At 37.0% G+C, this 13315-nt stretch overlaps 1 protein-coding gene across 1 annotated transcript; it reads right to left on the bottom strand.

The window, feature by feature from the left end:
• Nucleotides 1-224: 224 nt before the first annotated feature.
• On the bottom strand, nt 225-8891 carry LOC131320976 (ras-related protein RABC2a). The gene is made up of 6 exons (XM_058351929.1): nt 8488-8891; nt 3588-3656; nt 2495-2560; nt 2181-2302; nt 1271-1399; nt 225-699 (listed from the first exon to the last, which is right to left on the bottom strand). The coding sequence occupies exons 1-6, from the start codon at nt 8636-8638 to the stop codon at nt 589-591; spliced, it is 648 nt and encodes a 215-aa protein (XP_058207912.1). The 5' UTR covers nt 8639-8891; the 3' UTR covers nt 225-588.
• Nucleotides 8892-13315: the final 4424 nt, after the last annotated feature.

Raw genomic sequence — 13315 nt, 5'->3', positions numbered from 1 at the left:
GTTTTCCTCCTTTTAGGGAAGATATGAATGCATAGGAAGGGACGGGCAGGGGAGCAAGGTGGGGGACAAGGATCTTGGGGCGAGGCTGAGTATGGGGATGATTTCGTGTAGCGGGCAGGGTGGGTAGGGAGTCCCAATCCATTGGAAAGAAAAGAAGACCCTGCGTTGGAGAGTCAAATTCCAACATCAGAAAGAAAAATAAATCCTGCACTAGAGTCATATTCTTCCATTTAAAAACACCAAATAAACAACTCGCATTAAATCAGATGAAAGGCATGCGGATTTGTGTTCATACAACTTGCAGTGTGACGATTAACAAACAAACGAATTGGAGACGAAGAAAATCAAACTTTACACGATCTAATACATGTTACTTCACAGCGCACAGCCAATACTCCAAGAACCGCTAAGACTAGTTTGGACAAATCAAGCACAACAGTAGAAGGCAAACAATGCACAACAGTAGAAATATACAGGGAAAAAAGGGCAATGTACATAAATTGATGAGGAACGGTTGCGTGACAGCTCAGACAACTACGAGCAGGACTGCTTGGTGACTTCCGAGACCACAATCTCTGTCGTAGAATTTCATGAGCAACAACTGCTACTAGGTTGCTTTCGGGAATCTTGCTTTTGCTTCAAGATATTTCTCTTAACTGCTGTGGACCCTTCTTCTAGAAGACTAGGAACCTCCATTATCTGTAGAAAGATACGAAAACACAATACAAGACACCTATATCAGAATACCATCTTGTTTTTCCTGTTTTAAGCATGGTAGAGATATTGTATCGTTGATTTTATATGCATCATCTAGCTTCAGAATTCCAATATCTACGCGTCTATAAATGCATGCCAGATTGATATATGCTTATAGCCAACGAAGAGGGATTGTTTCATATTCAGACCCCAAAGGGCAATCACCATTGGATCAACTGATTTCCCGTTCCAAAATCTGCATGAGCCTATACGTACACTTAGCAAAAATCTGCATGAGCCTATACGTACACTTAGCAATTTAAACTCTTCCAGCGGTTTAAGAACTGTAACGTGTTCTGCTACAAGGAGTAAATGTAACAACCTGACCTAACCAAAGGGTGTAGCAACTTTGTACCAACATGACTTTCGGCAGATCTATATTCATTCAAATGTCAAGTCTTTTTCCCCCTCTCCTTTCTCACTATGAAGTAACAGGGAATCTATGGTCGAGGGAGAAGTTTTAATTTATTCAACTAGTCTCACAAGAAAACTAAGTACTAGTACTTTTCCTTACCTTTAAAGCAAGCTCTTCAAAGCATTGTCCCACATTTTCTCGAGTTTTAGCACTACATTCAAGAAACAAACATCCATGCTCTTTTGCAAGTTCAATCCCTTCTTCTCTACTAACAACCCTTTCAGATTCCTGCAATCATGCACCAGAAAAACATAAGCGTGAATATACTAAAAATCGTATATCCCAAGTGGTACGTTATAATTTGGTTCAAGGTTGGTGATACTCTTGCAGACTCCACATGCACTGACCCTGTGCTGCCTCTAGATCCCATCGCATATCATCCACCGCAAGAAGGTTGGAAATGTAGTGATCTACTTAATTGTCGATATACAGATGTTTCTGAGTAACATTCTATCTTCCATAGAGGAAGAATTGTTCAATTTTCTGGTGGTTCTTTATTTCTTTTGTAGGCATCTATTATTCAGGACAAAGGGTTTCCTATGACATTGATCTCTCCCTTGCACACTTCTGGTGTAAAATTACATAGGACCCACTTTTTCTTTACATTCTAGTGGTCATGATCTTACTTACAAAGGAACCAAGAAAATAAAACCAACACCAGAAGGGATTTCATATTGGTTTCCTCTACTGATGACATAGTTGGGTAGTAATTTTGATTCGGGCAGATGAGACTAACGACAGTCATTAATAAATTTCTGCAACAAAAGAGATCTGTGACAGCTATTGTGGAGCTTATTGTCTTGACAACATGCAATAACTCAGAAAAAACTACAACTGATGGCTAAAAGGAACCAAGGAAATCAAGAGAGACAGAGAGAGAGATCAACTTTCACTACATGCAACCATATGACGGCAACTCTATGGGTCATATATAGGTACGGGTCCCCTAAATATACTGATTGGTGTCAGGGATCATTGTTGAGGCACGTAAGAAGGGTGCGGAACTTACTAAATCAACTTTATTTCCGACAAGCATTTTAACGCAATCCTGGTTAGTGGAGTGAAGATCTAGTTCTTTAGCCCATACATCTGACAAGTTTGTAAAGGTTTCTCTCCGCATCACATCATAAACTGCAGATGAAGAAAAGATGTGTTACTTCAATAAAGGACAGCAATCGAGGATAATACAGTTAATTTTTCATTAAAAATAAGAAGATCAAACTTTAAAATGACATCTATTGTTGTAAACTAGTTTGGGATAATATACCATACAAACAAAACCTAATTCAAAGACCCCCGTAACATATATTGCTGATGGCTTACCAAGAATAATGCCCTGGGCACCTCTATAGTAAGAGCTAGTCAACGTTCTGAACTTCTCCTGTCCAGCTGCAATAGAGAATCATGGTTTACCAAGAGTTCACAAAGCAATCATAATTTGTTCACATTGCCATAGGAGAAGGAAGCTTGTCAACTTATTAGGAAGAAAAGAAACAACTGAAGAATTCATATTTGTGATCTTTCAAACATGGAGCAGAGCACAATTTAATCAGTCTGAACATTGCATTCAAATGTTTTCCAACAAAAGCAATCACTCATTCTACACATTAATTTCTCTCCCAACTTAACCATATATATTACGGGTTGTGGGCTCCCTACGTATTACGTCTTGCAAAATTTTACTACTTGAGAAAATCAGTACAATAACTAATACCAAGTCAAAAGCACAAAAGGGACATGCATGACAAAATGTTACCAACATACTAGATCCAGAAGATATCACACCCGCATATAATACTACTTTCACCAACAGAGCAGAAATCATCTAATCAACTCTCTATTTTAGCATAAGGTAGGTATTGGATCATTCTGCCAGCATCATCATTCCAAGTTAGTTTCAAGTTTTGGTGCTAATTACATAAACTAATCCACCATTATATAATCGACAGAGATGAAAGTGCAAGACCATAAACTATTAGAAGATCACAAATTCTCAGCCTCTACGGAAGAGCCCTGACACTTTAAATGGCCAAAGAAGTGCAACATTCGAGGTGTAACTACAAGAATCAAATGGGAAAATACTCAAGTAGGACCAGTTCTTAGTCTTAGGTGTTCAAAATCAGGTTAAGAGGGGGCTCCACTATTGGTTCTTAAATTTTCCTATCGTACAACTCTATATTTATATTCCATTTACCCCCGTGTCTAGTCATCATTCTTAATTCAAAAAAAGGAAAAACAGAGTGAGATCAAACAAATCAAACAATGTAGCCAGATCTTGTTTTAACAAGACTATGTGAGTAGTTAAAAACACAAAATGGGAAGATGATTATGAAACGAGAATGACAGAAGACATAGTAAAATGAGGAACTTGCTTGGAAAGTAGGATGAGACAGAAAATAATATTCCAGCTCATTACCAGTATCCCAAATTGTAAGCTTCAATCTTTTGCCACCAACCGTCAACAGCTTGATCTTGAAATCCACACCTGGCAATTGTTCAGAACTTCAGGTGAGTAACAACATAAATTCGTGAATAGAACAAAATCTCCGCTCATTATATGAAATCTATGGTTCAGTAAACCAATTCCCTTAATATGGTCACAACATCATAATTCCATTCACCTCAATTGTGAAAAGTAAATAATTTAGTTTAAAGTTTATGGCGCGGGAAATGATTTATTAAGGTCAAAGACCTAATACCTAAGGAGCACGGTTATGGACACGAAGACGGACACTTGACACAGAAATTCTAAAGTAGTGAGGACACACATACGATTGGGAACACAAAAAATATTAAAGAAAAAAATACATGTTTGTTATTTAATTTAAATTGTGAATAATACGAATATGTTATACTCAAACACCAAAACATGGAAGCCAACACCAACTCAGCACAAATTTAAAAACTAACAATGCGTCTACATAATTAGCAGATAATGTATGTAGTATTGAAAAGATAACCACGAAGTGAAAGTGACAAGGTTATTGTAAAATTAAACCCTTCAAATCAGTTGTTGTTACATTACAAAGTGACAACACAGCGTGATCATATACGTATCTCACTTGAGACACGCGTGTTCCCGGCATGTCTCAGACGTGTCCCCTATGAAAATCTATTGTAAATAAATAATTGGAGACGCGTGTCTTACATGAATCCTCGTGTGTTCCCAGCATGTGACTGACCCCAACATGTCCAACATGGATACGGCGACTATCAGGTATGTCGGTGCTTCAAAGCATAATAAACTTTGAGGAACCAAAACCATAATGAACAGAGATTTGCATTAGCGCTTGGAAGAACATGAAGAGTGATGGCGGATATTGGAAGAAAGAAAAGAAAATGATAAATGGGGTAAAGCTCGCCACCCAAGATAGTACGCCAAGGGATACAAATAATCACCACCCGAGATGTCTAACAATGGATACATGGCTAAAGAAACTCGCCACCTATCGAAATCCATCCAAGGATAAGAGTTCATAAGAACTAATCTTCTCACAAGCCAAAGGCTATTAAACTCAAACTACTCATTTCATTCACCACATATGTTTAAAAAGATAACTTGCAACGTCCTTCCAAGCATAGGTGATATAGACTTCAACTTCCAAGACACCATTACTTAATAAACTTGGCCTAAAAGACTTTGACTACTAAATTAGAAAGGCTTCTTAAGAAATTGAAAGACACATTGAGAGACACACAAAAAATGATAACAAGCAAAAAAAGAACTAAAGACACTATTTAGGATTCTGTAGCACCCTTTTTCAATACTTCTTCCTTATTTCTCCAACTTTCACATATTCCAAAATACCATATTGGGACACTCAGGTGTCATACTCCCATGGTTGGAAAAGATTCGCCCTCAAATCTTTGGCGCTTTTCTCGAAATTTTTCCTCAGAATTATCAATGAGGGATAGGGAGAGGTCATTTCCAAAAAATGAGCAGGGCAATTCGGTCTTTCCATCTCCAATCAAAACTAGAAGTGGAAAATAAGAATGTGAAAAGCTCCTAATCACACCCTTTTTTTGCATTCTCTTCTTTAAACCCAAAAACAGAGAATGAGTTATCCCAAAACTCATTTTGGTTCACATCAGTCAAACTTTTAAAAGTAGAAAAGTTGAAAATCAAAATACAAAAATGAGGGGGCCAAACACCCACTAAGCCTACTGACCCTTCCCCTCTAGCCCCACAGTAATGGCTATCTTCAACACTTGCAACCTAACCCCTTTGTGCACCAAGCCACCAACAAAGGCATCTGAACCCACCTCCTTGTGAAGGTCCCAAAGGCTGTCGTCTAAAACCCAAAAGTTCTTATCAAGGGCATGCGCCTTGTGTCTTGAAGCTACATTGCCGAAGAAACGGCAGAGTAGGTGTCCGAGGTTACTATCCACTTCGAACGAGGTTGGAAAGAGCAAGGGGAAATTCAACCGATGGGAGATTCAACTGAAAATCCACATGGTAAAACCCTTAGACAACTCCATTTTCCTTTGGATTTTGGACCATTTTCCTTTGTATTATGTTATTTTACCATTTCTGGTAAAATTTGATGTGTAACTTTATAGAGACCTGCACAATTTTTTCCAAGGCAGGCTCGTAAGCGAACCGAAGAGCAAAGCTAGGTATCCAAATAATTAATCCAGAAAGTACACGGAAAAGGGAAATCAAAGGACAAATTTCAAACTGGACCTTTGATTTCGGATGCTTTCTAGGGCAAAGTCCACTTTGACCCCCTGTGGTTTGGACCATGTGCGGATACACCCCCTATAATTCAAAAGTGTGCACATAACACCTTATGGTTTGTGAAATGTGCAAACACACCCCCTGCCGTCATGTTTTCCATCCATATTAACATACATAACATTAAAAGTCCGTTATTGCCCTCATTTTCTCCATTGATTCTTCTTCTTTCTTGAATCTAACCAATACATCCCCTGTACTAGAAATGGTCCAAAATCCAAAGGAAAATGGAGTACCATGTGGATTTTCGATTGAATCTTCCCTCGGTTGAATTTTTCCATGCCCTTTCCAACCCTGTTCGAAGCGGATAGTAACCTCGGACACCTACTCTGTCGTTTCTTCGACAATGCAACTTCAGGACACAAGGCGCATGCCCTTGATAAGAACTTTTGGATTTTAGACGACAGCCTTTGGTACCTTCGCAAGGGGGTGGGTTCAAATGCCATTTTTGGTGGCTTGGTGCACCAAGGGATTGGGTTGCAAGTTTTGAAGATGGCCGTTACTGTGGGCTAGAGGGGAAGAGTCGGTAGGCTTAGAGGGTGTTTAGCCCCCTCATTTTTGTATTTTGATTATCAATTTTTCTACTTTTAGGAGTTTGGCTAATGTGAACCAAAATGAGTTAAGCTTATTAGTCTAAAGTCCAAATGAAACAACCTCATAGGAGCTTTAGTCCAGCCTAAATTTCTGTAATGTGTAGAGTTCATTAATAAAAATATTTTAGAGTCTAGAGTCCGTTAAAAGACAAAATTGCCTTTAATGAGAAAGGGCTTTGTTTGGCTAACACAAAAAATGTCTTTTTCCATTTAAATTGTCTTAAATGAGACAAGGGCCTTGTTTGGCTAACACAAAATATGTCTTTTTTCGTGTTTTTCAATCTTGTTGCACTTTCATAGGGTACCCTAGGCTTTTAGGCACTTTCATAGAGTACCCTAGGGTTTTAGGCACTTTCATAAGGTTTTAGGGTGCACTTTCCTATTATAGAGTTTTAGCGATTTAGGCATTTTCATAGGGTACCCTAAGGTTTTAGAAACTTTCATATATAGGGTATTCTAGGGTTTTAGGCACTTTCATACGGTACCATAGGATTTTAGGCACTTTCAACGCCGATCAACCTTGGGAGGGGTTTTTTGTAAATCTTGAACAGAATGTCCTTTAGACTTTAAGGGAAAATATTTATGTCCTTGTTATAGCAAAAACCCTTATAGTATGTCATCCTACTCAATTTGCCCAAATGAGTTTTGGGATAACTCATTCTTTGTTTTTGGGTTTAGAGAAGAGAATGCAAAAAGAGGGTGTTATTAAGAGCTTTCCACATTCCCATTTTCCACTTCTAGTTTTGATTGGAGATGGAAAGACCGAATTGCCCTACTCCTTTTCTCGAAATTCTTCCTTCCAATATCCACAAACAAAGAGGTCCCCTACTAATTAAAGCATATGTCTGACTTGGAACATATGTTGTAATATCATTCGCTATGATTTTGGTCTCTGTTGTCGTAGCAAGGGAGGCCTTATTGACTTTGTTGCTATGTTGTTTGGCTGTTTTTGTTTTGTTTTCGGCTAGTATATGCTGGTAGGTTGGTGTAGGGTTTGCTTGCATTCTATTTTCAGGGGTATGCCCCGGTGGACATGTCCTCTGTTTGGTCAATAAAACTTGAACTTAACAAAAAAAAAAAAAAAACATTATGAACAAATTGTTGTTGATGGTTGCAGAAAAGTCGGCCATCGAATTAAATAATTTTTTGCCTATGTTGACAAACTGGCAATACTGCTTACCCTCACCACCAAGCAGTTACTAAATGCAACTTCCAAAGCGGACTAGTGGAGTGCCAAAGCACACATTTCACGAAGCCTTCAAGAACTACTCGGCACGATTCTCATCCCATCAAAATTACATGGGAATCTGCCAAAGCAAGACCTAGAAGTAGCAGCTAATTCACCACCTAGCGGCACTTGTGACCAGTTTCACACTTTCACTTGAAGACATCTCAACAGCATTGTTCTGCGTAGTTTCTGGGCTACCTTCATGTACCAAGTTACCAGTAATCAACAAATTAGGCTCCATATGGATCTGACATTGGTTTGAAATTAAAATTTGTGTCCAATCCCCTATGTATCTCTATATAAATACGTATGTAGTGGGGATCAACGAAATCCCCGATTTGATCTATTTAGTGCTCTTAGCTACAAATGATTGTGGAACATAAATTCGAAGTAGAACAAATGTTTGCTCAACCACAATCCGCAACATGAAGAATTTGAAATCCCCCATTTGATCTATTTAGTGCTCTTAGCTACAAACGATTGTGGAACATAAATTCGAAGTAGAACAAATGTTTGTTCAACTACAATCCGCAACATGAAGGATTTGAAATCCATCATCATAAAAGCTCTCGTTCTCAATGTCAACTATCCAAATCTGTCAAAGCAGAGCTTAATTAGTTTAAAATCCACTAACCGCATTACTTCTTCCAATACATCGTAACACCAAATCAGAAATCAGCCACAAACTAATATCAACGGGAAAGTGGAGAGAGAGAGAGAGAGAGAGAGAGAGAGAGAGAGAGAGAGAGAGAGAGAGTACCGATGGTAGGGGCGAGATCTTCGAGGGAGTTAGAAATGAAGCTGACTAGGAGACTGCTTTTGCCGACGCCTGAGTCGCCGATCAACAAGATCTTGAATGACAGATCGTAATTGTTGTTGCTGCTGCTGCTTTGCCCCGACGACGACACCATTGCTCATCAATCTCTCTCTCTCTCTCTCTACAACAACAGCACCACCAACAAGGAAAGTGACAATGTGTGTGTATTTAAAGAGGGAGATACAGAACAAAAGCCTAAAAAAAGAGGAAAGTGAATGGTATCTATAGTGTATCTATCACACTATCTTAGAGAGAGAGAGAGAGAGTACATGTATGATGGGTGTCGAATATCCAGATGCGTGACTTTTAGAGAGAGAGAGAGAGAGTACATGTATGATGTGTGTCGAATATCCAGATGCGCGCACTTTTAGAGAGAGAGAGAGAGAGAGAGTAGTGGTGGAGTAATGAAACGGCTTGTCCTTGTTGGGAACGTAAGACGACAAAACGGTAGTCCTTTTCTTTGCTTCTGAGAAAGCTCCGAAGCGGTTCCGTTTTCGCGGAAGGAACGGTTCGTGTCCGTGCAGAACAAAAACGGTTCGTGGCCGTTGACCAGCGGCATAGGTGGCATTATTGGTCTTCCGGCTTGGATTTGAAAGATATCGGATTGAATTAATTTTTTATAGGGTGTTTTTTTTTTAAAAATTATTAAACGACTCATATCAACTATACAGAATCTGGAGTGGGCCCACACAGCGGTCAGTGCAAATTCTAGCTCCCATTAGTCGATGTCCCTAGCTCGATGCTTTTTTTGGTAGGAGTTTGTTGCATTTAGGCCTCGTTCCAGAAATTTTCTTAAAAAATAAGCAGCTTATTTCACATTTTCAAACTCAAAAATAATGAAAATGAAAAATAATTTTTTAATTTTTTTGTTGCACCGTATTAAAGATCTTGATGAGATCTATTAAACAAGATCCAAATTGGTAGGAAAATTATTTGCGTAAACACATTATTTTTTAGCTTGAAATTATCTTCTTAAAAAATAAGTAATTATTTGCGTAAACACATTATTGCACCGTATTAAATATCTCGATGGGATCAGATCTATTAAATAAGTACTTATTTTGAGTACTTATTTTGAGTGGAATTTATTTGGACCCTAAAGACAAATTGTATACTGTGGGAGTATTTTTTTTTGGGTCAAACGGAAATTCGTATATTGTATATTGACTCTACGTGAATTTGAGGTAAAAAAGGACCACTGAACAGTTACTCGTTTAGGGAGTGCAAGGGGCAAAGAAAATTGGCAAAAAAAATACCCTTAAAGTGCACATAAACGGCTCAGATTTACTGTGCAGTGCATCTGAATTGTTCATGTACACTTTAAAGATATTTCCTTTATCCATTTTTTTTGCACCTAGCATTTCTCGAGCTGATATTAGAGCGTTGCACCACTCCAACCACAATACTCGCAGTCGCAGATATCCATGAATCTACATAAGAATGTGCCAATTAGAACTTGAACTAATTTTAGGTGTTGCCTGTTTTTGGTTATACATAATAGAAATTGTCTGTGTCTTAAGGTACGACGCAACGTATTTTGAAAACAACTAAAATGAATTATGATTCTTTACTATTGACCACTCTCGTCAACGAAACTAAGTTTTTCCGTGAAGTCTTTTTGAAATAAGGTTAAGACAGAATATATCTAGCTTATTACCTGTGCTTGAACACTTACCTAGGAAACAAATTATATAGAGAATTAAACAATTAACAACCAATCAATCCAAAACTATCTGATCTTGAGAATACATTTATTAATCAATTCTTCATTGAGCAAATACTAATAGCAATAGCAAGAAAAAAATGCAAAATCAAATGGAATTTCAAGTCGATTCCCACTTTTTAATAGAGACAACTATTGATAGACCAAAAAAGCCACGAGTAAGCTTGCTAACATGGGAGTTGATCAAGAAGATAGAATGGTGTCGCACATCACCCGCCTGGCAACTTAATTCCATCCCTAGATGCGGACATGAGAGGAGTGCCTTTCAAAAGAGTTTAGTTGTTTTTTCATTTTCTACTGTACCAAAAAAACGTTGATAGACAAAAAAAGAGATTAAAATACACAACAAAAAAGAAAACAGACACCAAAAAAATTGAAATTGATCAACTGATAAACAAAAATATAAAAATTTTACCCTTTTATTTAGTTTGCTGCCTTGCACTAATTTTATACATGAAATTTTATTACTTTCTATATCCATAACAAAAGAGAGTTGGATAGGAAAAGTTGGAAAAGATTTGCCTTTCTTGAGAGAGAGAGAAAGAGAGAGAGTGTGTGTGTGTGCGCGCGCGCGCGCTAAAGCTCCGTTCAGTTGCCAGGAATGTTGTGCAGGAAAGTTGTTCTCAAAAAAAGTGAAGTAAAGTAAAGTAAAGGAATAAGAAATATATTTTCCTGCGAGTGTTCATTTGACCAAAGAATTTTGCAGGAAAACAAAAATTTAGTTGTTCATTTGCCAGGAAAAAGAGACTTATGAGAAACTTGTTTATTTTTATTCTCATGGCTAAATTTTAAATAAAAGTAACTTTGAGAGCTAAATAATTGGCTACCATATTTCAAAAATTAACACATACGGAACTTTTATTTTATCTAATGCAAAGTCTTAACATGAAATGGAAAAATTGACTTGCAATTCTCTATTCAATTGGCTATCCTTTGGATGGTCATCCAAATCCCCCGTTCAAATTGACATTCTTTGAGGTACGATTTTTCTCATTGTGCGCCACCGCGTGCAAAAATATAGCTAATTGTTCTGCGACATTGCAGTGTATCGTATCATGTAGCCTCCCAGTCCCTTTCAGAATGTAGACAAGCTTATCAAAAGCTTCTAGATTCATCCTTAACAAATCAAAACAATCTTCCTGTGTGTTTACCAAATCCCATGTAAATTGTCTGACAGTTAAATACTGATTACGGGGTGGCCTCTTGTCTGTAACCTCAAAATGTGCATTCGAAGTCAACAAAGTAGCAACATTCACAATAGCAGCACAAGCAAAGTTTATCTCGTCATCGTAGTCATCGTCATGAGTCATCTATCATATAAGTGAAAATTTCATAAATTCCCGGATCGAAACCAATAAATCTATGAACTTTTTGGTTAAAAAATGAACTAACATATCAAATCGCATGTGTATATCAGGAGAGATGAAGAGAAATCAACATGTGTTAATCAAAATAAAACGTCACTGCATCTATGCGGCATATATATCTATCTAACATATCTGCACAAAAATTTAAAAATACAATAGAATGAATTTGAGACTGGGTATTAAAAAATACGAGAACTACATATATTTTTTTTCCATTCAAAACGAGAACTATATATATATATATATATATATATATATATATATATATATGTTCTTATTAGCAATATTAATCTAGATAAATCAAAGAAAAGAGAGAGAAACACTAACCTTGAAAAGGACAAAGGCTAAAAGCCAAAAAAATTGACAGATGGAGAGTTTTGCAGAGTTTTGCAGGGTTGAATTTCAAGGTGCTGCAATATATCAATGGAAAACTAGAAGCCGCCAAAACGAAAAGCCCAGAAAAGCCCCAGTTCTGGCGCCATTTTTTTGTCAGTAAAAATGTTTTGGCGCCATTTGTTGTGTTTTGGCGCTATAATCCATTTTCCCACTACGCAGAATCTTGCCAATTTGGCCGGATCAGTTTTGTGGGAAAGTAAATCATGCAGGAAAATTTAGAAGTGTGGATCTCATTATTTTTTTGGCAACTGAACACTATAAAATTTATGGAAAAATTAGTTTTCCCATCCTTTCCTATACTTTCCTGGCAACTGAACGGAGCCTAAGGTTTCAAAAACTTTCCTTTCTCATTTCAAAATCCGGCTCTTTTTTTTACAATGAAATTTTATTGTTTTCTATTTTTTCATAATAAAAGAGAGTTGGAATAGGAAAGGATAGAGAAGATTGAAAATAAAATTTTTCAGCCCTAAGACTTTTCTCAGCCATAGGATTTATGAGGGATATGTTTGAGCCATTAAATTTCTGTACATAAAATTCAAATACATTTTATTGTATAGATTTTTACGACTAACCCATCCAAGGCTCATTTTTATAGATGTCTTTTCACAATCATTGTGATTGAAGAAATACCGATTCAAATTGAATGAATTCAAAATGATATTACTACAAGGATTGGCAATATAATTTTTTTTCCCCTTTTCATCCATTAGAGAGTACTTGAAAAGTCTCTTTGAAATTGTCAAAGTTGTAAATAGTTTAGTTATCCAGATCTGATAATAGGTTATTTGAAAACCTGCTCCTAAAGATCGAATTCCTAATTGGTTAGTGGCCCACATTCTTATCAACAATGCTACTCACACAACAATTAAAATATAATAACTTACACAATTTCTCACATACATGTGGGACCCATACATAGTAGTGTATGTGGAGCCCACATATATGTGAGAGATTGTGTTTGGTTTGTTGTTGAGTATCATTTTTGCATTCCTATGTAGACTCATATATATTTGTGACGGTTGTGGTTGGTGGTTGTCACCCTAACATAAGTACTTATTTATTTGTAAAATATGACCAGACCGTGAGTTTGTTCTTTTATTCGTAATTTTTGGGTAGTGGCAAACGCAGAATTTATATTCTGCAGGGTCTGAATTACATGTATTTTACACTTATAACAAAAATATAGTCTATAATATAACTATTGATGCTTACTAGTTCTAAGAAGAAGACGAGATTGTGTACATATACATAATCAAATTTAATTTTATAACCACGACTGAAAAGT

Source organism: Rhododendron vialii, chromosome 3a (assembly GCF_030253575.1).
Source record: "Rhododendron vialii isolate Sample 1 chromosome 3a, ASM3025357v1".
NCBI lineage: Eukaryota > Viridiplantae > Streptophyta > Magnoliopsida > Ericales > Ericaceae > Rhododendron > Rhododendron vialii.
The sequence above is the reverse complement of the archived record's forward strand: the minus strand, read 5'-3'. Positions and strand labels throughout refer to the sequence as shown.